At 39.9% G+C, this 27,224-nt stretch overlaps 9 protein-coding genes across 9 annotated transcripts; 6 read left to right on the top strand and 3 right to left on the bottom strand.

The window, feature by feature from the left end:
• Positions 1–436: 436 nt before the first annotated feature.
• Positions 437–3,160, top strand: TRK2 (Trk2p; the record flags this gene model as incomplete). Its single annotated transcript, XM_018366489.1, has 1 exon — positions 437–3,160. One exon carries the CDS (start codon positions 437–439, stop codon positions 3,158–3,160), a length of 2,724 nt encoding a protein of 907 aa, XP_018221081.1.
• A 483-nt stretch (positions 3,161–3,643) lies between these two features.
• Positions 3,644–4,900, top strand: HFL1 (Hfl1p; the record flags this gene model as incomplete). The annotated part of the gene is made up of 1 exon (XM_018366490.1): positions 3,644–4,900. One exon carries the CDS (start codon positions 3,644–3,646, stop codon positions 4,898–4,900), a length of 1,257 nt encoding a protein of 418 aa, XP_018221082.1.
• Positions 4,901–5,293: 393 nt separating this feature from the next.
• On the bottom strand, positions 5,294–6,208 carry MRS4 (Fe(2+) transporter; the record flags this gene model as incomplete). Its single annotated transcript, XM_018366491.1, has 1 exon — positions 5,294–6,208. One exon carries the CDS (start codon positions 6,206–6,208, stop codon positions 5,294–5,296), a length of 915 nt encoding a protein of 304 aa, XP_018221083.1.
• Positions 6,209–6,803: 595 nt separating this feature from the next.
• Positions 6,804–8,027, bottom strand: YSR3 (sphinganine kinase YSR3; the record flags this gene model as incomplete). Its single annotated transcript, XM_018366492.1, has 1 exon — positions 6,804–8,027. One exon carries the CDS (start codon positions 8,025–8,027, stop codon positions 6,804–6,806), a length of 1,224 nt encoding a protein of 407 aa, XP_018221084.1.
• A 367-nt stretch (positions 8,028–8,394) lies between these two features.
• Positions 8,395–20,676, bottom strand: DYN1 (dynein heavy chain; the record flags this gene model as incomplete). Its single annotated transcript, XM_018366493.1, has 1 exon — positions 8,395–20,676. The coding sequence occupies one exon, from the start codon at positions 20,674–20,676 to the stop codon at positions 8,395–8,397; it is 12,282 nt and encodes a 4,093-aa protein (XP_018221085.1).
• A 277-nt stretch (positions 20,677–20,953) lies between these two features.
• Positions 20,954–21,826, top strand: RHO4 (Rho family GTPase RHO4; the record flags this gene model as incomplete). Its single annotated transcript, XM_018366494.1, has 1 exon — positions 20,954–21,826. The coding sequence occupies one exon, from the start codon at positions 20,954–20,956 to the stop codon at positions 21,824–21,826; it is 873 nt and encodes a 290-aa protein (XP_018221086.1).
• A 430-nt stretch (positions 21,827–22,256) lies between these two features.
• On the top strand, positions 22,257–24,071 carry TRM2 (tRNA (uracil(54)-C(5))-methyltransferase; the record flags this gene model as incomplete). The annotated part of the gene is made up of 1 exon (XM_018366495.1): positions 22,257–24,071. One exon carries the CDS (start codon positions 22,257–22,259, stop codon positions 24,069–24,071), a length of 1,815 nt encoding a protein of 604 aa, XP_018221087.1.
• A 316-nt stretch (positions 24,072–24,387) lies between these two features.
• On the top strand, positions 24,388–24,991 carry RPS21A (40S ribosomal protein eS21; the record flags this gene model as incomplete). Its single annotated transcript, XM_018366496.1, has 2 exons — positions 24,388–24,411; positions 24,752–24,991. 2 exons carry the CDS (start codon positions 24,388–24,390, stop codon positions 24,989–24,991), a joined length of 264 nt encoding a protein of 87 aa, XP_018221088.1.
• Positions 24,992–25,540: 549 nt separating this feature from the next.
• Positions 25,541–27,220, top strand: GLG1 (glycogenin glucosyltransferase GLG1; the record flags this gene model as incomplete). Its single annotated transcript, XM_018366497.1, has 1 exon — positions 25,541–27,220. The coding sequence occupies one exon, from the start codon at positions 25,541–25,543 to the stop codon at positions 27,218–27,220; it is 1,680 nt and encodes a 559-aa protein (XP_018221089.1).
• Between the last annotated feature and the right edge of the window lie 4 nt (positions 27,221–27,224).

Here is a 27,224-nt window from a genome sequence, read left to right on the forward strand (position 1 = left end):
TATAAGCCCGTGCCCAATCACACCAAACCCGGCCACAAAAGGAACAAGAAACCCAGCATCGTCACGACCATGCACATGGCTCGACTTGTGGGTGTCCACAAGGGCCACACATTGATCGCCAAGAACAGGAGCACGACCACAGTCGCTGTCGGCGACCAAAGAGGCTGGTGCGCACCAGACCACACTGGGCTCCAAGCGGTGCAGCGTCGCTCTGAACCGCTTGGCACCAGCGTGCACGCTGGTGCCAAGACGACGACGACGACGACGACGACTACAACAACGCTTGTTGATCCCCCAAATGGTGGACGATTCTTGTTCTTAATCGCTAGAGAACCGGATTGGATGGAATTCCGATTTTAATCCCCCGGCCGTGCGGCTGAAAAAGCTCATGGTGGATTAGAATAAATAGGCAGATGTTTGGAAATGAGTCTTTCGTATGTTCTTTGTCGACGATAAGGGACTGCAAGCTCCATTAACAGTAAGACGAGCAATGGCCACGGTCAGGCGGACGATATCCCAGGCCTCCATGGCGCTGCCCTTCCAGCTGCGACTGGTGCACAAGAAATCCTGGGGCCATCGGCTAAGGGACTTCATTTCCCGCTTTCTGAAGTCGTGCAAGCCGATTGCCAAGTACATCTTCCCCAACTTCATTGTGGTGCACTACATGTACCTGATTACGCTTACCATCATCGGGTCCATCCTGCTGTACCCGTGCAGGAACACGCCGTACATCGACGTGCTGTTCCTGGCCGCTGGGTCGTGCACGCAGGGAGGGTTGGCCACCAAAAGCACCAACGACTTCAACCTGTACCAGCAAATAGTTGTGTACGTGCTCACGTTTCTGTCGACGCCCATAATCATTCACGGGTTTCTGGCCTTTGTCAGGCTGTACTGGTTCGAACGGTACTTCGACAACATTAGGGACTTCTCCAGGCAAAACTTCAAGCTGAGAAAGACCATGACACTGCAGCAAAGAGAACTGTCTAGTGGCAGCGGCAACACCTCTCGGAATAGAAGTTTCAAAGACAACCTGTTTCGTGGGAAATTCGTTTCCCGGGAAGACCCGCATGGAACCGCTACAGACATGCCCATGGATTCTCCCGCCGTTTCCTCTTCCAAAAGCGAATCCTCCTCCCTCGGTAGTCACGGCTCACCCAACCACTTCTCTCGAAGACGCCAGCTCTCTGACGTTGACCCGACAGATATTTACAAGTCGATAATGATGCTGCAAGGACAAAACGAAAAGGCCAGCTCAGACTCCACCGCTTCCTCCCACAACGAGCCAAACGGGCCTGCCTTTGTGGTTCAAGAGCGACACGAGAGAAGATCACCGACGCCACCACCACCGCACGCGGCAGAACGGCAACACTCTTCATCAACCGTTGGGGAACTGAACAAACTGGCCCAGACCATGAGCTTTCAGAAATTGCTTCGCTTGCAGAGAGACGAAGGCGAATACGACGCCGCCGACGCCTCTCACAAGTCCATGGTCACCAAGAAAAGGAGCATATCGAGGACACAATCCTATAATGCTCCGAGACGTACACCTTCACCGGCACCTGAAACATCAAGCCAAGTGCGCCAAGATGACGAGAGCTCGGCACCTTACGAGAAATCCAAGCCGACTCCTTCATCTTCCGTTGACGAAGAGGTAAGCTTCTACCCACAAGAGTCTTTAAACTTACAGTTTCAGGCACACCCGCCTAAGCCAGACCGCCGTGGCAGCAATACGCAACATCCCTTAACAAGAACGATGAGCACTAATTATCTTTCCTGGCAACCCACGTTTGGCAGAAACTCTGTATTTATTGGGCTCACAAAGCAACAAAAGGAGGAACTCGGTGGAGTGGAGTATCGTGCTTTGAGACTGTTGTGTAATATTCTCGTGGTGTACTACATCGGATTCAACATTCTGGCATTTGTCATCATAGTGCCATGGATATGTGCCAGGCACAAGTATGCAGAGATTGTCAGGCAAAACGGAATCTCCCCAGCCTGGTGGGGGTTCTTCATCGCAATGAGCTCATTCACCGATTTGGGTTTGGCTTTGACCGCTGATTCCATGGTCTCTTTTGATACCGCACCTTATCCTTTGATTTTCATGATGCTTTTCATTATCATTGGCAATACTGGGTTCCCGATCTTGTTGAGATTTATCATTTGGGTAATGTTCAAATTCTCGAGAGACTTATCCCAGTTCAAGGAAAGTCTCGGGTTTTTACTGGACCATCCGCGCAGATGCTTTACACTTCTATTCCCCAGTGCCCCTACATGGTGGCTATTTCTAACTTTGATCGTCTTAAATGCCACTGATTGGATCCTTTTCATAATCCTGGATTTCAATTCCACTGTCGCTAAGCAAGTTTCTAAAGGCTACAGAGTGCTCATAGGTCTTTTCCAATCTGTGTGCACAAGAACCGCTGGGTTTAATGTCATTGATTTAAGTAAACTACATCCATCCATTCAAGTGTCTTATATGCTGATGATGTACGTCTCGGTTCTACCCTTGGCAATTTCAATCAGAAGAACAAATGTTTACGAAGAACAATCGTTGGGACTGTACGGTGATGAACAAGACACCGCCAATGACACCACTGACGAAGACGGTGCGAAGGATGATGAACAAGGTGACGAAAGCGAACAGAACGACGCTACACCACCAAAACCAAAACCGAAAAAATCGTCCCCAAAATCGTTTATAGGCGCCCATTTAAGAAGACAGCTATCATTTGATTTGTGGTTCTTATTCCTCGGATTGTTTATAATCTGTATCTGCGAAAGTCGGCGAATCGAAGACACCAATGAACCCGAGTTCAACGTCTTTAGTATATTGTTCGAAATTGTTAGTGCTTATGGTACGGTGGGCTTATCGTTGGGTTACCCAAATACTAATACATCGCTTTCGGCGCAATTCAGTGTATTGTCTAAGTTGGTAATAATTGCGATGCTGATAAGAGGAAGAAACAGAGGACTACCATACACTTTGGATCGTGCCATCATTTTACCAAGTGATAAATTGGAACAAATTGATCGTTTGCAAGATATGAAAGCTAAGGGGAAGTTATTAGCTCAGGTCGACGAAGATCCAATGACTATTTATGTCAAGAAAAGATCTCACAAACTGAAGAAGGCGGCCAAAAGACTCTGGAAAAGACGTTAGTGAGTTTGCTCCTCCGTAGATCCTGGATGGTGCTGAAAGATATTACGTTGTGTTTAATAGATATGTATCACTTTTTGAAATAGATAGGTTTTTAGCCAAATGTAAAAAGTTTAATTGTAAACAGTTGTTAGGATAATAGTTCGGGCTAGTAACATCAGTCAGGTTCCAGCACCTATCGAGTTTTGCCAGTCTTTACTCCTTTCAAGACTCTGGCACTTCCAAGAATTTCACTCTTACCTTTTTTCTCCTTCGAATTGAGCGTATTATTGTAAATTTTACCCTTTGAATTGCACTTTAGTCCATCTGAAAATGTAGGAGACTAGATCTGGCCCACAAAAAAAAACGAACAGATAACTTTTCAAGACAACCAATACGGATTTATTGTAAGCAATTCATCTGGTGTTTACAATACTGAACAAGGGACTGGGCAAAAGGGTGAACTAGTACAGCAAAATTCCAACAACCAAAGGCAGTTTAATATTCATGGATAGTCATCTGCTTCCCTGGTGGTGGTATTGGCCATGTGTGTACTCGTCTATCCTAGCTACACTCATATCTCTCCATACCATAGTGAGACATCTACTAAACTACCGTAAACCATACGAACAACGGTTATCAATTCGAATCTTACTTCTAGTACCCATATTTAGTTTGTCCTGCGCTAGCGGTATAATCAAACCAGACATAGCTCAATTCTACGTGGACCCTATTAGAGAGTTTTATGAAGCATTTGTTATTTATACATTCTTCACCTTTTTGACGTTGTTGTTAGGGGGTGAGAGAAACATTATAACGGTTTTGAGCTTAAACCATGCCCCCACAAGACACCCGATACCATTGATAGGTCGAATCTGCAAACCAATAGACTTATCAGATCCATTTGACTTTCTATTCGTCAAGAAGGGCATACTACAGTATGTTTGGTTCAAACCGTTTTATTGCTTTGGCTCATTGATATGTAGTGCATGGGAACTACCCAAATTTGAAATTTTTTTAAACGTGTTCTACAATATTTCAGTGACTTGGTCACTCTACAGTTTAGCGTTGTTTTGGAAGTGCCTTTATCCGGAGTTGGCTCCATTCAAACCATGGGTGAAGTTTTTATGCGTTAAATTGATAATTTTCGCCTCTTACTGGCAAAGCATTATAATTCAGGTTCTTGTTGTTACCGGCAGATTGGGTACTGGAAACCAAGATCGGATATCTGGCTATATATACAAAAATGGGCTTCTGTGCATTGAAATGGTCCCATTTGCCATCTTGCATGCAGTAGCTTTCCCCTGGACGAAATACACTCCAATTAACATACCTTGTGGTGCTAGGATGAAATTCCTATACGCACTAAGAGATTGCCTTGGTTGTGGTGATCTGATATGGGATTTCAAGCAAACATTGTTTGCTGGTCCTCTATATTATAATTATAAGAATTTTGATCCTGAAGCCATGGATCTACTAAATGGTAGACAGCAGTCAGATGCGACTATGGAAAGACAAAAACGTGGTTTGAGATTTACCAATAATGGCCGAAACAGTTATTGGGTTGAATATGGAAGCATCCAAAACGAGACTGTTTCAAAATCTATGGACGAACCATGGGAAGATGATATTGCTGGCCAGAGATCTTTCCCTGATGATCCAAACTACCCAGTCGTTCACGATTATACGATGGGCCATCGATATAGTAGAACAATGAACGATTTGAGAAGAGATATTGAAAGTAGATCGTCAATGGCTTGTTAAATAAGAGGTTATATGTGTATATACATAGTTTAAGCGCTTTTAATATATACAGAACAAAGGAAAACAAACAACAACGTCAACCGATGCTTCTTCCAAATACTCTAACCGGGATGCTTGGTTTAATGATATGGGGCAAAGACTACATTCGTTTTTGCCGAAGGGTCGGGTATCTATGCAGAGTATGGATTGAACGGACTTGTAGCTGTTCTATTTTTATCATCATAATTATTATCACAATAGTGATGTTATCGATATGATCACGACTACTGTTATTGCTGTTGGCTTTTTTGTCGTTGGCGGTGGTGTTCGTAGAATTGGTGGTAATCTCAATGCATTTTGGCTTTGCCTTTAATGGATGTCAGCAAAAAGTTAATCCGGGAAGGGAAGAGAAAATTAGTTACTCATTAAGAAGTGCTTAGCACATTCATATGCAGTCCAAGAAATGGCAGTGGCTGGGATATTGGCCACTATTCTTGGTTTCAAACCGCGCCAGAAACCTTTCCAGCCATGAACCTCCAGTATAGCTCTCGAAGCTCTGCCGAAAGTATTGGCGTCCTTCATTATTCCGATAGAAACAGTCTCGCTACCTCTAACTTGTAGAACAGTCTTTATACAGTCCAAAGGCGTGGTTAATGCGGCACAAGTGGCACCACTCAATCCACCACAAAGACAATGGATTAATGGATTGTACGAGTTTTGTGGGTTGAAGTACTTGCTAGCAGACTCATATATCATAAAGTTGAAAGCAGCAAATGGGATGTTCATGGCCAATGTTGTTGGATAGGAATAATAAAACGCCGCAAAACCTTCATGCTGATATATTTGCTTCGTGATGCCCCAAACTCTTAGATTAGTATCCAACTGTAATCTTTGCTTAACGGTATCAAAAGGGTTCATGAGCGCATCAGCAGCAATAGTAGCAACAGTACCACTTAATGCAGTCTTCATTGGCTGATGTGTCTGCATATCTTCAGGGCTAATCAAGCGAGCTTTGCAGAATTCATATGTAGCGAAATATACAGCATGGGCCGGTCCTGCCCCCAGCATGACCGATTGAACACCTTTCCATAGGGCCATCGATCCTTCCATGGTAGATATCTTGGATATCTGAGATATCATCCCAGAAGAGACGGTCTTATTCAAACCTGCAGCTTGTACTCGAGTCTTTAGAGCATCTATGGGGAACATCAAAGAATGCTCCATTATGCCAGCAAATGCGCCTGCCAGTAACTGAGAGTACAAAGGTGCATGTGATGGGAGAGCTTCGTAGTCTATTTCTTCAGCAATCGACAGTTCTGAAGTGTTCATAGTATTTACAGCGATTTCGTTGGGTTTTGTATTCTTGAACGGGTTTCCTGTGATAAGCCAAGTTCTTGGAGATTCCGGGAAATAAACCAAATATCTTTATATACAGGCAGTGACTACTCAGATTCGATGACGATCGCCAATGACAGGCAAATTTTAAACGGCAGGGTGTTCTTGCCTTTTGGTGTTTGCCATGCTTTTATTCAAGAAAGGGTGTCAAAATACCGAAAAGAGACACGATCGGGGGTGTCAAAGTAGCGATGATCTGTGAGTCAAAAAGAGCAAAAATCACCACTAAACGTGCATGTATACGACCCGAAATGGCAATCTAGGGTCTAGAGATCTGAAGCAAGCTTCCCAACAGCATAAGGGGAACAAGGTGCTTGCTCCAAGCTTGAAAGGGTGGTTTTTCATTGTTCTTTACCGTCGATACATTAGTAAGCAATGGGCTGGCTAATCTGAAAAAAAAAAAACTGTTAAAATCCATTCATGCTTATGTCGGGGTGTCATCGAAAGAGAAGTACATAGTTAGTGGTCTATGTATATATATATATATATATATGTATATATAGTTTGTAGCATGCACACACACACTAGTTCACCCCAGGTTGGCCCAAGTGAAAAAAATTGGACACAATAAAATAACGGTAGCGGGTATACCTGCATATATGATGTATCTCCCGAAGATTTCTATCTTAGGAACACCAATGTACAGAGAACACTCGACGTCTTCCCTGTTCTTGTTATGCAAATGGGCCTTTTCACCTCTGTCATCGCGGAATTTTAGTAGTTTGATTAGCAGCGTATAAACTAGTGTCTTGCTAATGACATCTTTCCAAATGAGCACGGAGGCGACACCCACAAGAGGTCTTAAAAACACTTTGAGGCCATACACTGTGTATCTACTGCATACCAGGTTCAATCCGTATCTCTGGATTAGCCAATCGCTAAATTCCAACCCGCCCACAACACCAATAAATGCTACGCTATCTTCGAAACAAGGACATTCGTCAACGGGCCTAACGTGATTGAACAGGATGAAAAGCCCCCATGCTACACTCAAGAAGGGGAACCAGAAGTGTTCACCACTATGGAAATTCCGGAAAACATAACCCGATCCAATCCTAATAATGAAACAGATAGCCCCAACAGAGGCACCGCTAAACAAATCTAACGTTCCATGCATGCCGCAATACACCCTACCAAAGACCAGAGTCAAGTAGTAAAGAACCACCAGACTCAAAAAAAATAATCTCATTGGCCACGTTAGTGTTTCAGCCATACATATTTTCCAAAAGAACAGAAGACTCACTCCGGTAGCATTGGCAGAATGTGAGCTGGGCGCCCCATATTCCTTCGTAGTGGACTTACTCAGCGCAATTCTTTCCACTGGTGGAGCTCTTGGTCTTGGTAGGCACCAGTAGTCCTTCAAGTACCCGCTCAAGTAGATTGAGTAACCAAGGATGTAGATCATGTCTTGAGTTACATCGAAATACCCAAACCACACGGGCATGGGCAATGCGATGACGTAGAAAGTATGAGCACCCATGAACGACGTGTACTTGAAATAAATATCTCTAAGCGGTGTTCTATGCCTTTTTTGTAATGAATATAAGAAATTTGATTGATTGTTTGTGAATTTGGTGAGGTATTCCCGCGACTGGAACCTCAACCGTGACATTCGATTCTTGAAATGTTCTGCTGGGTGGTTACCGGGATCTGCCAAGAGATGCTTGCTGCCCGAGGTTGCTGCCATCTCAACATTGACGTTGTCATTGACAGCGCTGATCTCGCTTATTATTTCAGTAGTAATGGTAGCCATTGTTCAAAGCATGTACGACCTTGTTATTTTTTGTATCTCGTTAAAGACTATTACAGCTTTTTTGCTTTCTTGTCTTATCTCATCAGTTCAACCTGGAGTGAAAAAAAAAAAATACTTGCTAAAAAAAACCAAAGAAAATCATTAAATCAATATATAATTCAACGTGAATTCCGGGTGTATATACTTATTCTCAGCTTTATCTAAACAAGACAGCCTCACGTTCTTAGATTGGAACACGCCATCTTCTTGCAACCGTTTCTCGAGCAGATGACATGGCGAATACATTGAAAAAAAAAAGCACTGAACAATAGGCACACTCGCTTAGAAATGCGCGCACAAAAAAGACACGCGTACGTACCTGAAAGGGCTATATGTCTCGAAGAAGCTGTATTGTCGAGCCGGCCACTGCTTTCGCCTGGATACGTTCGTAGTCCAGAATCGAGTCCCTTTGCAGTTGGAGCCACGAGCTTAGTGAATCTGCAGGCTCGACTGTATCACGCAGTATGGTGGTGAGTATTTCCCGTTCTTCTTCATCGCTTTCGTGTAGAAGAGGCTGTGTGATTCGTACCCCAGGAACGATCTGCAGATCGTCCGTGCTGCGGAATATGTGGGAACAAAGCTTCCGGACCACTTGGAGGTCTTCCTCTTCATCGATCTTTCCTCCGTATACGATCGTAGCGATGTGGTCCTGCACTTGCGTCCAGGGCATATTGTTGGCCGGAGTGGTCGCAAGCATGTTTTTTAAATAGACCAGCGCGAATTGGAAGTCGCAATCGTTGAAATAGTATTTCTTAGAAAACCCATGGGGCACCAGTCGGGTTCTGGCAGTGATCAAAGCATGGAACCATGACAATAGGAACATACAATATGCGCTCCATGCTCCTCCAGATTTATCCGTCGAGGCATGAGTCCCCCATAAGTCTTTGACCGTATCCAATATCCCTGGAATCTCCTCGTATACGAATCTATCGGTCTTTTGTAATAATGGAGGTGGTAGCTTCTCACCGGATAAATGGCATGACACGAATACTTTAAACGTCTCTTGCTCGTCTGTTGATTGTGTTTCTTCAATGTGCTTGTACAAATACGTTTTCACCCAAGACATCGACATTTGAACGTTTTGTAAAAGTAGCCAACCACCTTGTATTCTACACCTTGATATCTCTTCTTGTGCGTAGTTAATATTTTCGATGGAGCCCAGAGGGATGATCTTCAACAGTTGATTCGAGGCCTTCGCCAATTCCACTACCTTAAACGTGCCGTCAACGTCTCTCTCGCTTGCCATAGTGAAATAATTAGTTCTCGAATTTGTTACTACATCCATGATATCCCATTCTTGGACGAAAAGTTCATTTCTAAACCAGTGTACTGCAGATATATACGATTTGGTGGTGATGTACTGTAATAATGGATTCAAATCATCATTAATATTCACACTTAATTCTTCTACACTACTCCCATCTCCAGAAAGCATTCCAATCATGGCTAGAACCGCTTCCTTATATTCTTCACTTTCATTATCAAATTTGTACATACAAAACATCGTCATTGCCATAATCATCTTATATTTTTTGTCAAGAGTGGTAGAAAACTGGCTGTATACTTCTTGGTATAATGTCCAGAGAATTTCATCCACTCTTGTCCCACTTGCCCTTGTTTTGCTGTTCTTTTTGTCAAAGACACGTCTAAAACACGATAAAAACTGCGCTATGGAAATATTGTAAAACCAATGGAACTGACTAAATTTCTCCAACATGGAAAATAATCTGACACTATGCTTACCTATGATAGAGTATTTTTCTACCAGATTATCGAACTGAGGCATAAATGCTTCTGATTCACGCAATTTCTTTTCAATGTTTATAGCTTCTTTTTTCAGATGGTTCAAGGTTATCATCAACTCGTCATTTTCTAACATATTCCCCTGTGAATTACTCAACTCCTCCAATAGCTGCCTTTCCAGATCTTTCAGCTTCATTTTATACTCACTATTCAATTTTATCAGCTCTTCCCTTTGTTTTTGCATTTCTTCATTTTCTTCTATCAGCGTGATGTCAAAAACTCTCGTTTCTATGCTTTCCTTATTTGTGACAAAATCAATTAACCTTACTCTAGACCTGAGAAATATTGGAATAGCAGCACTAGGGTCACAAGAATGGATAAATAATTTAAAGTCGTTAGAAACATCTACTTCATGATCACCGATTTCTACGGTAATCCTATTTCCGGCGTGATTGAATTCCTTAGAAATTAGCCTCGATATAATCGGATCAAAGAATTCTCCATCTTGGATTATAACTACACTTCCAAATCTAATTGCATTTTCTAGCCTCTTAACGAACCCTTCTTCAAGGAAACTGAGAATCACTGTCTTACTGCCATAATAATTGGAAATAACTGTCAGTATTTGCGAGCTAGGGTCCAAAAGAAATGGCACTGTGTTCTTTGAATTCATGATAATGCTCATATTTTCCAAAAAGTAATCGTTCTTATTTAACCCACATTCAATCCACTTCATTTTTTCATCTAGCGGTACCAGATAATCGATGAATCGATAATTCAAATCGTATTTGACGCCACAGATGTTCAATAAATGCTTTAGATCGCTCAGCATGTCAAATCTTTCCTTCTCATTTAAGTGTCCAAAATAGGTTTCATAGATAGACGAAATCACACAGTTGCCAATCAGTTCTTGACTCGTCTTCTTGAATTCTTTTGTACTATTTACCCATCTCTCTTTTTCAAAAGTTAAACTTTCAACCAGAGATGTGGACCTGTCGAGACTAGTTTGCACTTTGCTCATCTCAGTTTTTATGGCTTCAACATCTCTAATCAACAAGCTGTATTTTTGCTTCGATACCTCGATACTAGCTTCCAGATCCTGTGTCATTTCTTCAGCAGCAAGCAAATTGGCTTTTGTTTTCAGTGATTCAAACTCTATCCTCTTCATTTCTTCTCTCAGCGGATCTATGTTATGTAAAACTTTACTAAAGTTTATTTGAGCTTTAACCCATTGATATAATGGCCCACACGCCTTACTGGCCCTATTCACCATTTCATAAGTGAATTTAGGGTCTGCCAAAAATTCCTCTTCCATGTACTCTCGAATTTGAGGATTCATATGAAGGTTTGTGTCGTAATGTACTATATTGTGAATGAAGTCATCCTTCCTGATAAACTGTTGAATATCTCTCCAATTGTAAAACTGATAACCAAGTATGGCACAAACAGCCTCCATAGCAATTTTTACACCGAAAGGAGGATTCTGCATTGATCTTATTTCTGTCAATTGCTGCTTTTTGATATTCTTTACGCCACGTTGCGCCTCGAGAACGGTAGGCTCTATCTCCTGGACACTCTTCATGACAACTTCTTTTCTTTTCCTTATATTCTCTTCTTGGACTTTTAGTATCTTTTTAATTTCCTCTGTAGCTTCCTGTTTTCTCTCTGATTCATTCTGCTCCATTAACATATTATCCAATGTCTTCCTAGCCTCCTTTTCCTTCTCTGTAAGTTCAATCTTCTTCTTTGACAAGATTTTATTTAATTCATTCACTTTCAAAACGGATTCATTTAATTTTTCGAGGCCAACATTAACAAATCTTTGGTTTTCCTTCAACTCTTGATATCTTGATAGAACAAAATTCTCAAGAGCACGTAAACCGTCCAAAAAATACCCAGGCGATCGTGGGTAAGCTTTGGTATCTTTATAAAAGTTACCGTCAAAACGTACTAAAATATTGATAACAGCATCTCTTACAGTTTGGTATGGTTTTTTAGACATCAACTCGTTATTGACCTTAGGTGTTTCATAGTCCGTAAATTCCATTGGTATACGTTCCACTATAACACTGGCCACCTGGGACATTGTATTCACGTCCCAATCACCCATCCAATTAATGATACAACGATTGAACAGAGCCGGTGAACTTATCATTGCGGAAGACTTGTTGTCATTAGGATCACAAATTGTAAAAACCACGTGAAGATTTTTAGCAACCTCTCTCACAAACCAGCTATAGAGCTCTTGTTCTGTATCCAATAGAAGACCAAGAGCTCTTGTTTTGTTCCGTAGGTTGTTCAACAGTTTGTCATATTCCTCACCTTGGAACAGGTCAGGTACATCAGCATTTGCAAGCAACGTATTCATTCTTTCCAAGAACGCCGTTTCCAGAACGTTGGATTCATCAATAATCAAACAAGTACGAGTTTCTCTAATTGAACAATCTAGTAGAGCTTTTTTCAGAGTAATGTCAAAATCATCGAGAGTGGAGTGACGATGGATCTTTGGTTGAACAGTTTTTAAACCATTTAACCATGCAACAAATCTTGTTAATGTAGTTTTACCTGTCCTACTGGCCCCGATCAACATCATGTGACCTTGTACTTGCTTCAACGCACGATCAATACGCAAAATGTGGTCAATCATAGACTCGTGTATAATCATTGACACTTCTAGTTCTTCATCGCAAAATGTTTTGAACCGTTCTTCAATGAAGTTTACAAGGTCTAATTTTTTGACCTCTTTGAAATCAAGGCTTAATAAACCCGAAAAGAGAAGAGAAGGTGAAGCTATATTACCCAAATTTTGGCTGGGAAAAAATTCACTGACTGTTTTGTAGAGAATTTCTTCAAAGCTGTTTTTCTCCTCTATTGAAACCAGCCTATCAGCAAAAATTCTCCAGGCCTCATATGCCCACAATCTTAATAACGATCTCATAGATTGTCTTGGCCCATTATTAATTGCTACGTATACACCTCTAACTAAACGTGTCAGTTCTCTAGGCGAAAAAATGTAGTGAGATTGAAGGTCAGTGCTGTAATAAGTTTTGCATTCGTAATATAAATGAACTGAAGCACAAGCGAAGGCCTCAGCATATACTTTGAACTCCGGCGCTAACTTAAAAATGGCCTTGTAATAAGTTTCGTAAATTTGAAATAGAGACTTCTCACTTGGATAACCAAAATAAAGAACAGCAGTATGACGTGTAAACCTTTCCGACATGGAAATTCTTCCCGGGTCAGTTGGGGGATTGCAAGCACCAACGATATGTATTCTCTCTGTAGTGACCCATTTGTTTTCTGGCGTTTTCCAGAACCCTCCCTTTTCTATTAGCTGCCTTAAAAAGAATGTGACCTTTTGAGAACCATATTTATCCAGTTTTGGTAAATTAATCTCATCACAAAACAGTACCAATTCTTTAATATCTGACTTTGGCAGCAAAGTAAGGCCTTTCGATGTAGTAACATAGTTTGTATGACGGTGCAAAGTTGACAGGATATTTTCCGTTGTGGTATCTTTGGAAAAATTAATACCAACCACTTCAAATCGCGATGACTTCCGGAGCGTACTATTCATAATCATTGTTTTACCAGATCCAGGGGGGCCGCAAAGAACAATTGCTCTCTCTGAATTTAATAGGTCATAGAACACCTTTTCGTGCTTGATTGTATCAATTGTAGGGATTATAATATCAGGTTTCATGACATCATGTGCCTCTAAAACAATCGAAGGAACCTGGGAAGTAAGAGAAGTAAAATCCAAATTGTCCTTTGTAATAACTACATCGGAGTAATCCGGCGATTCCTGATCGTTACATCCAAAATAACTGTTTATATCTTGTATAAAAGTCGTTTGGGATACGGTAGTTGAGTCACCAGCTAGAGAATATAGTAATGACTGCTTTATTACTAGAACGACAACGTCCTTCAACTTATAATCGTCGATATTATCGAGCCATTGCCTATAACTCGAGACAAAATAAACAATCAACTGCAATGCAGTTTCCAGTTTGTTGAAAGATCTGATCCCCATAATATGATCTAGTTTATCTACGCTTGTAAAAAGGCTGGCTAGAGAACCCATATTAAAAGCATCTGAGATTGCAGCCCTTACTTTATCGAGCCCCAACATGGATATTTTATTATCAAGTACTTCAAAGCCTCTACTGAGCAAACAATTCATCTTGAGAGATATAGAACATACGTCAAATGGAAACCATAGTAAACCGCATCGAGTTATGGTCGCAGGCGTAGCATGATCGAGATTGTCTGTTTCAAATATAATATGAAGGTTCGAAGGGATGGGAAGTCTTTCGCCGTTTGGTAGCGTCAGAATTTTATTGTCATCAAGCACAGAGTTCATGGCTTCCACATATTCTGGATCCAAATCGCTATCAAAAACGATCCAAACGCTCGAGTCCTTGAAAGTTCCTGTGGGATCATCGTTCACCCTTCGTAGAATCGAAGTAAAAAGTCCATCTCGCCATTCTAGGGTTGCTTTAACCATACTACCATATATGGATTCCTTTGCGAGGACTTTTGTGTCAATGACATGTACAATATTAGCACGACCATCAAAACTGGCCATGGTATCAATAACCGTCCTCCACGTTGCCGTTTTACCACAGCCTGCGTTACCCACAAATATGAGAGCCTGTTGTGTTTGCTGCATATAAAAAAACTGCAAACATTTTTTTGCAAACTCCTCAGATATTGAAAGATTGTTCTTTTGACAAATATCTTTCCAGCATCGAACAAAAGCCTCCGATTCCAAGACTTCTCCAGTAGAGCCAAATACTTCCATTAATCCTTCGTTAAATACAGATTCATCGGCATCGTTTAATGATGGCAAAATCGCTCTTCTTAAGCTTTCCACTAATGTTCTTTCCTGTTTACCGAATTCCTCACTCAAAGGGCTGCAATTTCTCAGTACACTTTTTAGTGTCCTCAAACCAAAATGATAATGCTTCATTGGACTACATTTTGAGGCCAACAGGGCAAGAAATCGAACTATTTTCGATGCCAGTGATTTAGCGTCTTCAAACCCCAAAATTTGCAATATGCTTTCTGCGATAGTATTACTTTGGGGCGATTTCATAGAAAATTCTCTGAAATTCTTTTTCAAATTTTCTGGTAGTTCTGACCTTCCATTATATCCAGGATTTAAAGTAATAAATACTGCTGTATGCGTACTTAACGGCGTTTCTTCTTCTAAAAGTGCAGTATAGACCTTCCCGACTTGTAAAGAATTTTGTATTTCTTGAATATTGGCAGATACAGCACTTAAAACTTTCTCATCCAGCCTATTGAATTCATCGAAACATCCCCATGCGCCTATTTGTGTAATACCTACCAGTAACCTAGAAATAATCTGATAATCGAACGAGTCATCACAATTAAAGACAACCACCATACGGCCGAGATTCTGGCCAAATGCTTTTACTGTTTCTGTTTTACCTGTCCCAGCGGGACCAAAGAAGCACCCACCATACTTCTGATTCAAAGAATCTGTAAGTGCGGCAAACCCGTTAAGAAGTAATGGTGTATAAATTAATCTTTCTGGAATTCCAATATACTCAAACCTATACTGTAAGGTATAGTTACTTTGAGATATGAAAATCGAATCAAAATCATCCTGAGCATCCTTTTTTTGATAAAACTTTTGGACCTTTGCCCACAATAATTGCGCTTCTTCGGCAGAAGAACACTTTTTGAGCTCATCTATAGTATTATCAAAATGCAAATATTCAACCAGTAAAGATTCAATTTTCTTTCTCGTATTTTTGGAAGAGTTGCCTAACTTATCCAATAATTCTTTAATTTTCTTCCTGGTCTTTTCCTTGTATTTTGAGAACTCATTAGTTTGAAAACACTTTTCAATCTGTTCTGTCCATGTAACTTGAGCTGCGAGAAGAATTGCTTGAAATATATAATTGGGCATAATAGCTTCCATATCAACACCATTTCTGAATTCGTTCAAACACTCTTTAAACTGACTAAAGACACTTAACTTGATTTCTGTGTCCAAGCTGCTTAACCACTCTTGAGCTTGAACCGAGTTGGGCAGCTTGATTTTTTGATTCAAATCTAGTACTTCTCCGTCTAGCGATCTCACACCAGTTATGCAATCCCCAGAATGAACTATAGAGTCAATACTCCCATACATTTTCTTCATAAATTTCGAAACATGATCGTAGTGCTTTCCAGATCCTATGATTTTCAAAAGATCATCATTACCCAGAAAGTAAAACCTGGGGAATTTCCTTCTTTGCTGTTCTAAAAAGTTTGATAGCGACGATTTAATCATCTTTAAAGAATCAATTGTCAATTTTAATGTTGTGTTGAAATTTGGGATATGTATTACTTCAATTGTTGTGTCAAGTTGAAACGCTCTCGTAGTCATTATCTTATACTCATTGGTCAAACTGTTGAATTTAGAGGTCTCAAGGGGAAGGAAGTTTTGAATGTCCGCATTTTTACCAAGGATTCCATACAAATCCAACCAGTAAAATTGAACTTCAATCCAATTTACCTGAATTTCAGACAATTTTGTTAGTTTAGATTCGAAATCCAAACAATCTTGCTCAAAAATCTTGTAGTAGTTTGAAGTTCTCATAGATATTAACTCCTCCAAATCTTCTCTACAAGCTTGTTCTAGTACATCCCACTCACCCACAAGTTTGATTCCACTCGGATGTTCTCTTACGTCATACTGAGCCTCTTTCCAAAAAGTTTTGATCCTGTTCAGCGATTTTTCTATTACAAATTCCTTTTGTGCTCTTTGTATAATTTTTGTAACCAATACCTCATTTAGCGTCAAATTTAGCAGCATAACATCTTTGAGAGGGAATTCGAATCTATCAACTAAATTCTTTTGCATTTGCCTTTTGCCGATATCACGAAATATCATGTTCCAATGCCTAGGCTTTAAAGCCGGGTCCTTTAATTCAATTAGAACCCCATTTACAGAACTAAGAATGTTAATTTGCGAAAACAACGACTTGAATATTTCAAATTGTTTGACAACTCTGGGAAGCTCATTCGCGCTTTGAAGAAGATCAGTTAGCTGTGGTTGAAGCGACAGTATATCTATCCTGCACCACGGTGTTTCAACAGTTTTTTGTAAATTTTTCCAAAGATCCTCAATACTTTTCCAAACTAGCGTATATTGTTTAACCTCATCCACGGTCCGTACTAGTTGATCCTTTAAAATAACAGGAATAAGTAGCATCTTTGCAGCATCTGTAACACAATCCACTTTTGTCTTCAATGTGTACAGTGATTTATTGAACAAGCCCAAGATTTCAAGCGCTTCAGGAGGAGTTAATGTTGGAGATACGGGTTTCCTAACCGACCAACTTTCATTCAGAGACCGCGATAGCTCATCAATGTTTTCGACTTCTTGCTCCAACCGTTGAGCAATCAACACGCGGTGTTTTTGCATCTCTTGTTCCACACGACCCAAACATTCTCTTAGCGTACCAAAATCAATGTCAAGCTGCTCTATGTAAACAAATTTTGGCGGAAATTCCACTCTAAGTTTCATAAGTGTCCTTGTGACCGATCTCAGTAGCTTAATTTGTGCTTCTCGTTCAATGGCGCGCCTTTTGTTCATAATGACAGCCTCAATTATTATGGTTATATTTTTTAAAGAAGAAAAATTTATGTCCATCTCTTCCAGAGCCTCTCTATCCCTATTCATATCTTCATCTAATTGCCTAGCATCGTGGTCATATAGTTTCAAAAGATGTTCGCTGACAAACGAGACCCAAATGTTGATTTTTGAGCGGATATAACTATGTGTTTCTTGGGTTTGGATCTCGAAATTTGTCGCAAAGATATTTCGACTCAAAAGTTGATCAAAGCTGGACTTGGAATCAAGAAGCCCCGTTAAGATATCAAGACATTTTTGAGTGCTGTTATCGATTGTCTCCAAAAGACTTTGCTCCGTAATTTTCCAAAGGAAGCCCATTTTTTGCCATTCTTTGACGTATGCATTGATTTTAAGATACAAAGCTTGAATCTCGTTCAAAGATTTTTTAATATCACCTTCCAGCTTGATCACAACTGCATCAAATGTCAAGGTCGTTGAAACAGGATTTCCCGAATCATGCAGCAACTCAATTTGAGTAACTGTCCTCAAAAGAATCTCAATATCTTTCAGTAGAGATCCCTTTATTTCATTTAAGGACGGTGATGGTGTTATTTTACCCTTGTCGAATTTAAGCTTAAATGTGTGCTTAGGGAAACGAAGACTCTTTACGTTTATAGAGGCCTTTTCCAGTAGTATGTTAATAATCAAATCATTAAACCCAGGGATATACTTACTTACGCCAGCAAGACCCTTGGCAGAAAAATCTTCAAAAATGGCCTGAATATTACCTATTACCTTTTCCAATTTATAGAACTCGCTAGCAGTGCCTTCAAAATGATTCAGAAGAGAGAATTCCTTGGCAAACTGAGCTTCTGAATTTTTTAAGATTTGGTAATCAAAAATAACATCGCCGATCACTTTTTCTAATGCGTCCAGGCTGTGAGGGGAGCATGATGTTTCCTGATTAGTCGAATCAACCTCGTGTAACGATTCCCACGATGTTTCCAAGAACTGTTGCAATAACGTCCATACGGTTTGAACTCTCTTCTTCAAAAAAACGTTTGTATAAAAATTTTCCGAAAGTGATTTATTGACTGAAAAAAACGTTTGAATAAGTTCAACTAGGGTGATTGCTCGTGGATATAAGCTCATATAAGCTCTCGCAATACGTGCCACATGGCTAGGCACTTGAAACTCCATGTAGGTTAAATTTCTCAACTCTTTATAAGCAGCAGCTAAGACAAAATCGAAATTTACTTTTAATTCATAACTATCCTTGCTATTTCTTATCAGTTTCAAAACAGGCATAATCAAAAGGTTTGTCGTTATTTGTTCAGGGAAGTTATTCAACCACTGCAAAAAAACCTCTTGAGGATTCGTGTCCTTTCTCAGTTGCAGTATCGACGCAGATATCAAACGTCCTTCTAGTGTATCACTCCAACTAGAACCAAAGAGAACTTCCAGATATTGGACTATTTTGTCAATATGGGATTGGACTCTTAAGTAGTAAGATATTTTTGCAGATATGGGAGGAATATCATTCAATTCTTCCAGTTGCAATATTTCAGGCAAAGCGTTTAATCCAACTTCTAATTGCAGTATTTCTTTTTTTATCTCAGTTAACAATATCTGCTGATTCTCTTGTACTTTTACTTTTATTCGAGGGCAAAATTCCATCAATGGCTTAAATTTAACCAGATGGCTTAATTTTTCAATTGGCCTGCGCCCTGAATCAACAACATTTGCTAGCAAGCTTTGCAACTTTGTCTCCAAATCAAACATGCTTTTACTATATTGACGCTCGGATTGTTCTAATTTCACTTTGAAATTTGTAGAAATATCGTCTATCTGTTGAAATGGTTCGTACAGTTTCTGTATTTCGTCATGATATGTAGAGGAGGATATAGCCTTTAACGTTTCGGCTAATGAAAAAAATCTGTTACGTGTCGTTAAAATTTGATTTAAAATGTCTTTTACGGGTTCGCTTGTGAATATCAGTTTTCGTGATAGTAATTCATGCGGTGCGTTCTTCCTGAGATCCTCTCTAATCAAAAGATTGATATCTTGCACAATGAAATCCCATTCTTCTATGGTATGGATTGAATTTTTATACAGGGCCAAAAAAGAACCATAATCCAACTTAAAGATATTTGAGAGGCTGTTTAGTAATGCATCTATAACTTCTTGGGAGACTTTGTCCATCAGAATAATAAATCTTGGAACTGGATAGTTCGAGTATCTAAACCTTTTCAATATAGATGCCAAATTGACAAATAATTCACGTAGGTGTTCAATGCTAGTCGACCGATGAACTTCATCGATTGGGATTGATGATAAAAACTGGTCGTATCTATCTACTTGTTTTAGTTTTTCTGAAAGGGTGCCTTCATTTAGCATGTTTGTTAAGTTATGAAATCTTTTTGCGCTGGTTAAAATAGATAGACATATTTGAAATTCTTGATTTTGCGTTTGTTGGATAAGCGATTTCAATACCTCGTGCAAATTCGACCAAAACTCTAGCTCATTTAAAACTGAACCATCTTTTATATCTCTGTCAATGGCTAATGTTTGTTTGATGACTAAGACCCATTTGTTTGCTATGCTTTGCAAAGAATTTAAAATTTTTATATCGTTCAATTCATTGCTGGAAAAATAGTTTGCGTAATCATGTGAAGTAGCACCTTTCGAAACAGCATCTTTGATACTATTAGGAACCATTTCCAAAAGGTCTGGAGTTTCAATTGAATTATGAAGCTGCTGAAATTGCTTAGCTATGTCATCTAGTTTCCTCCTGGTTTTATCTATGGTTTCGACAGAATATGACTTTGCATCGGACTTCACCAACTGACCGAATACAGACGATACACCATGAGTAACAATCGAAGCTAAGTTTCCTGTGTTTACGGGACCGGGCATGTATATCACGTTTACTTGCGTTGTTATCGGCTCCGCATCCACAATTTCGTTTTTGGACTTGATGATCAATAATGTAGAGTATTTCTCATCTGCCCAATTATTATTTTCTACCATCTCTTCATCAAAGTCAATAGTAACTAATATTCTATCCAACTCTTCGAAAAGAAGGACAAAAAGAGTGCTATGCTCTTGCCCGTCCATTAAGCCAAGAAACGATCTAAAACGTTCACGATGTTGACCATGAAGACAATTATTGAGCCTTTGCTCATCTTCTTTAGTGAGACTCTTTATGCCTGCCACGGTGGTTGCGATAAACCTTATCAGCTCATTAGCAAGTCCTTCCTCATTTTCCGGCATTGCCTGAGTGTGTGTGTTGTTGTGCGTTCCAATTCCTCGCTAGAGACCACCAATACATCCTCCTGTGCTTGCAACTCACAACATATGTAGTGTTTGTTTACCTTTTCAATATTTCAATGTTTAATGTCCGTATAATGCGACTTTTCGCGCATCAATTCGGGATGATCTGATTAAGTTGTTATAGCCTTACGTTAAGTGGACGTAAGGCTTCTTCCAAGCGTGCACATAAGGTTACTTCTACAGAAACGAACACCTACAATACTGACAAATACACCTCATGAATATTCTGTTATTTAAGCGCGAGCATGGTCATGGTGGACAGTCAAGCGACACAACTTCGCAAGGGTCCCTTTCTAGTACCGCGCTTCCTGAATCTCCAGGACTTTTAGAAGGGAAGATTCTCCCCAAATTGCCTACTCCTTTTGCCAGAAGTCTCTCCACCATTCCTAGTTATGAGCAAATGAAGCGTACTAAGAAATTGCCCGATTACCATTTAAAAATAGTCGTTGTGGGGGACGGTGCCGTTGGGAAGACGTGCCTTTTAATATCTTATGTGCAGGGGACTTTCCCGACAGATTATATCCCAACTATTTTTGAAAATTATGTGACAAACATAGAGGGCCCTAAGGGCCAGGTTATAGAACTAGCGCTGTGGGACACTGCTGGTCAAGAGGAGTATAGTAGACTCAGACCGCTCTCATACACAAACGCCGATGTCCTAATGATTTGTTACTCTGTAGGCAGCAAGACATCATTCAGGAACGTGGAAGATCTTTGGTTTCCGGAGGTCAAGCATTTTTGTCCTTCTGCGCCTATCATGCTGATTGGCCTGAAGTCAGACCTATACGAAGCTGATGACCTCTCAGATTTGGTGGATCCTGAGGAGGCCGAATCTTTGGCCAGGCGGCTAGGGGCGTTTACCCATGTCCAATGCTCAGCTCGGTTGAAAGACAACGTCAATGAAGTTTTCGAAACTGCCATACACACATTGCTATTTGATTCCCTGTATTCTAAGGAGCCTTCATATACAATCAAAAATCCGTTTAAGAAATCTTCAGCCAAGTCAAGTACAGATTACTCTGCTAGGGATACTAGCATTTCCATTTCTAAAACAAAAGGGACAAGAAAAGTTAAATGTATTCTGATGTAAGAGGAAAAAGTCTAATTTTGCAGCCATCTGTTTTGTACACATAAAAGCGGTAAACAACAATTTGCATACTTTCATTGTATTCTGATATTTATTTAATTGAGCTTACGCAAGCTTAACCTAATCTAACCTAATTTAATCCAATATAATCTAATCCGGCCTAATTTATTTCCATTCAATATAATATAACCTTAATAATACAAATTGCAGCCTAATTTCAATTCATAATGTAATTTATTTAAATAACTTCGACGTATCTTATTTACAATTTAGCATAGTATAGTGTGTCTCAATGTCATTATAAAGAACGCTCATTTTGCACGATGAACCCGCACTTTTTTTTCTTTTTCCTTGAAAATTTCACATAATAAGCTTGAGGCTCATCTCATCTCATCAATATGTACTTCGGCAAGCCTCAGTTTTAATTACATGCATGCTTCGTTTCTGGATCTCACAAAAACCCATATTCAGACCTAGCTATTGTCTTCGCGGAATTTTCATCAAGAACCATTGCCGTACACCAATTACGAAGATGACTGAAACTACTACAAAAGCAACATCAACAGTGCAGCAGCAGACTGCTGACAACAAAAGACTGTCCTCCGCTGTTGCGGATCCTGCCAAGCAAAAGAAGACCAAAAAACCCAAGCTGAGAAAATACAAAGCCAAGAAGGTCGACCCAACTTCCCCCATGGGTGTCTTAGAATTTGAAGTAGACGATTTGCTAAAATCCCAAAATTTATCTAGAGATCAAGTCTTGAACGATGTCACGGCGATTCTGAACGATACATCTAAAATCGACGGCCCCATTACTGTGCAATACCATCGCATGGTAAAAAACGTCAAAGTCTTGGAGATTACCTCTAACGGCAATGGTCTAGCTTTGATCGCTAATCCCGTTGAACCAGAAAAGAAACAAGTGGTCATCATACCCTTTGGGTTGCCAGGCGACCTGGTAAATATCAAAGTTTTTAAGACACACCCTTACTATGTCGAGAGTGATTTGTTAGACGTGGTAGAAACATCTCCTATGAGGAGAGATGATTTAATCAAGGATAAATACTTTGGTAAGTCTTCAGGAAGTCAGTTGGAATTCTTGACCTATGATGACCAGTTGAAATTAAAGAGGAACACGATCATGAACGCCTACAAATTTTTCGCACCGAAGCTAAACTCTGAAAAGCTTTTACCTCACTTTGGTACTACCATAGCGTCTCCTTTACAATTTGGTTATAGAACCAAGATTACACCTCATTTCGATATGCCAAGAAGGAAGGCGAAAGAACTAACAGAAAGACCTCCTCTAGGGTTTGGTCAAAAGGGCAGACCTCAATGGAGAAAAGAGACTTTGGACGTTGGTGGACATGGTTCAATATTAGATATAGATGAGTGCGTTCTCGCCACAGAGGTTTTAAACAAAGGATTAACTAACGAGAGAAGAAAGTTTGAAAAAGAATTTAATAGTTATAAGAAAGGCGCCACTATTTTACTAAGAGAAAACACCACTATTTTGGATCCCTCGAAACCAACATTGGAACAGTTAACAGAAGAAGGCTCCCGGGATGAAAACGGCGACATAAGCTACGTTGAGGTCGAGGATAAAGAGCACAACGTCAAGTTAGCCAAGACATGTGTCACAAATTCCAGACAAATTGTCACTGAGTATGTAGACGGGTATACTTTCAATTTCAGTGCGGGCGAATTTTTCCAAAATAATAATGCCATTTTACCTGTGGTGACCAAGTATGTCCGCGACAATTTGCAAATTCCAAACAAGGATGGCAAAAACGAACCAAGATTCCTAGTGGATGCTTATTGTGGGTCAGGTCTTTTCAGTATATGTAGCTCCAAAGGTGTGGATAAAGTAATTGGTGTAGAAATATCTGCTGATAGTGTTTCTTTCGCAGAAAAAAATGCAAAGGCAAATGATGTGGAAAATTGTAGGTTCATAGTTGGTAAGGCTGAAAAGCTTTTTGAATCAATCGATACTCCCAATGACAGAACCTCGGTCATCCTAGACCCACCACGCAAAGGCTGCGACGAGTTGTTTTTGAAGCAGCTAGCCGCATATAATCCAGCCAAGATAGTCTACATTTCATGTAACGTTCATTCTCAAGCACGCGATGTCGAATATTTCCTGAAAGAAACAGAAAACGGATCATCTTATAAGATAGAAAGCATTAGAGGGTTTGACTTCTTTCCACAAACACATCATGTCGAAAGTGTGTGTGTGATGACGAGAGTTTAATCATATATGTATATATATATATATTCAGGTACGTAGAAATGCGTATATATGTATTTTCACGGGAATCGGACCTTTTCCTGCAGTTTAAAGAATCCGTACATTTTAAGACCCAGAAACCCTACTATTCGTTCTTGCACGCCATGATGAAAGAGTAGGGTGTAAAAAAGGCCGTGAAAGATGACATTGAACATATTATTATTTTCTTGAAAAATTCATATACACAATTTCAAAATACGGTCTTGAGATTGCAATAGTTGATGTTAGGTGCTAAAGGGTAAAATTAACCATATAATAACCGCAAAAAGATCATACCAAAATGGAAAACGATAAGGGCCAATTAGTATGTTTGAAACACGTCGAACGAATTTTTGTTTTTAGTGGATATATGGGCAGTGTGTGGCTATGTGAGCTAATAATCAAGAAATGATTGATAACGAAAATGTACGGTGAGAGTTACTTGAAAGTAAATAAGCGACCTTCACCGATACTATCCCAAGCGCAACATAAAAAACCGGCTTACAGACCGCATCGTAGAGCCGTTTTCAAGGTAGATGAGGCTGAACAACTTCGAATGCAAAAAGTACAATAAGTTTCTCTATGTTTATCTGCTCATTACACACTCCCATACGCAATCCCATTTTATCCGATTAATATAACTAACAACGAATTTTATTATTTAGGTCGAACTTTACGTTCCAAGAAAATGTTCTGCTACCAACAGAATCATCAAGGCTGATGACCACGCCTCTGTTCAAATCAACGTTGCCAAAGTTGACGAAGAAGGCCGTGCCATTCCAGGTGAATACGTTACCTACGCTTTGTCCGGTTACGTCAGATCCAGAGGTGAATCCGATGACTCTTTGAACCGTTTGGCTCAAAACGATGGTTTGTTGAAGAACGTCTGGGCTTACTCCCGTTAAGAATAAAGGAAAAAAAAATTGAATACGCTTCATTCCGTTGAACTAATAAATAAACGCTAGCAATTTTTTTATTTTTTTTTCTCTCTTTATTATCATCTTTTCATCATATGTTTTAATCCGTCGAATTTTCGATGAAACGTTTTAGGTACTCTATAGGTATTTAGGTTATAATAATATTTTGTATTTTTAGACAACCGGCGCCTGCTTAAGTTGAACAGTCATTGTATTCTTGGCTATTCTGTTTAAGGTTTTGTATATGCGGAGTCGCTAAGAAACCCTCTGAGCAAAAGACCCCGTAAATATTGCTTGTATTCGTGCATATGTTTTTTATTTTTCAGGAGTTGAAAGCGTACTGCAAACCTTAAGTTCTTTTTAGACAGACTGCTAAAACAGGTGTTATATATGTGGAGTCAGGGAAACAAGAGAGGTACCTGAAGGGGCGGTTTTTCCTTACAAACGATGCCTTTATCTTCAACCATCCTTAACTTAGTGAGTACTTTGTAGTCGAAATTTAGTAAGAGCTGTTATTTAAGCAAAAAAAACGGACGAATGTGTAGAAAACTAGCCATTGTCACACTACTGTACTCCGCGGATTATTTACCGGGCGTGTTTGCTCTTGGTCATCAAGTTAACAAACTGTTAAAGGAAGCGGGTAGGAAAGATAGAATTGATGCATGCCTTGTTGTGACAACTCCCTTATTCAATGACATTTTGAGCGATTTGGCCAAAGATCTTTTGAAAACAATATACGACGATATCGTACTTGTAAACCCTTTGGAATGCCAAGATGAAAGTATTCAGAGAAACAGTGAAAATCTAGCTCTTTTGGAAAGGCCCGAATTGTCGTTTGCTCTAATAAAGGCAAGACTATGGGAACTAACCCAGTACGAACAAGTTCTATATTTGGATTCAGACACTTTACCCCTGAATAAAGACTTTCTAAGATTGTTCGACATTATGTCTAAACAAACTAAGTTACAGATTGGTGCTGTTGCTGACATTGGCTGGCCAGATATGTTCAATAGCGGCGTTATGATGCTGATACCAGATGCTGATACTGCATCTGTTTTACAGAACTATGTTATCGAAAATACTTCAATTGATGGTGCTGATCAGGGCATTTTGAATCAGTTTTTTAACCAAAACTGCTGCACGGATGAGCTGCTCAAAGAAAGCTTTCCCCGAGAGTGGGTACAGTTATCATTTACATATAATGTGACCACCCCTAATCTTGGTTATGAATCTTCACCTGCTATGAATTATTTTAAACCAACTATCAAACTGATTCATTTCATTGGCCAACATAAACCATGGTCTCTGTGGTCTCAGACAAACTTTGTTAGAAACGAATACAATACCCAATGGAATGGAGTGTACGAGGAATTTAAGCAGGAAAACAAATTGGTAGATGACGTCTCGAAGATTGATATCAATGATTTTAATGAGGACAATAATGTTCAAACAGCATCTCAAGAAACTATTCCGCAAACAGCATCTTCAGGGGCTATTCCTCAAGATAATGATTTTTCTACTGAAAAGGAAGTCGAAACAATAGACACAAAGCAAGAAGACACCAGAGTCCAGCTCAATGAGCCAGCTCCCGTTCCTGTTCCACTGGATTTCACTGAATGGTTGACAACTTTCATAAACAAGGATAATGTGAATTCCCAGGCAATGAACAAAATGCACGAACACGAAGGAAATGATAGTGGTTTTGATAAAGACGACGCTAAATCAGATGAAGACATCTACGTGAATAACAGCGACGCTAAACCAGACCAAGAAAGTATTGCGGATAAAAACGACGCTAAATCAGATCAAGACGGCCATGTGAATAACAACGACTCTAATCCAGACCAAGAGAGTCACGCGGATGTCACACAAGACCCTATTACTTATAAAGATGACATATCAGAGGATATAGAACCGCCTGTGCCTACCGAAGACGACGTGAAACTTCTGGAACAGGATGAGGAGGGTTACGATGAATTCCTTCCAGACGTATGCGATGCAGATGCGATCAACAACGAAGAAGGAGAAGATTTCGATGTAGGAAAAGTGGGAAGGAGTGTTGAAGATGCACTCGAAAAAGAGAATCCGACAGAGGACGAACCCAACAATTCACCTCAAGAAATGCCGAACTTCAGGTTCGACTGGGAAGATTCTGATTACCTATCAAAAGTTGAAAGGTATTTCCCTGATGACGTCTTTGAATATGCAGTAGAATGAATTC

This window comes from Saccharomyces eubayanus, chromosome XI, assembly GCF_001298625.1.
Source record: "Saccharomyces eubayanus strain FM1318 chromosome XI, whole genome shotgun sequence".
Classification (NCBI taxonomy): domain Eukaryota; kingdom Fungi; phylum Ascomycota; class Saccharomycetes; order Saccharomycetales; family Saccharomycetaceae; genus Saccharomyces; species Saccharomyces eubayanus.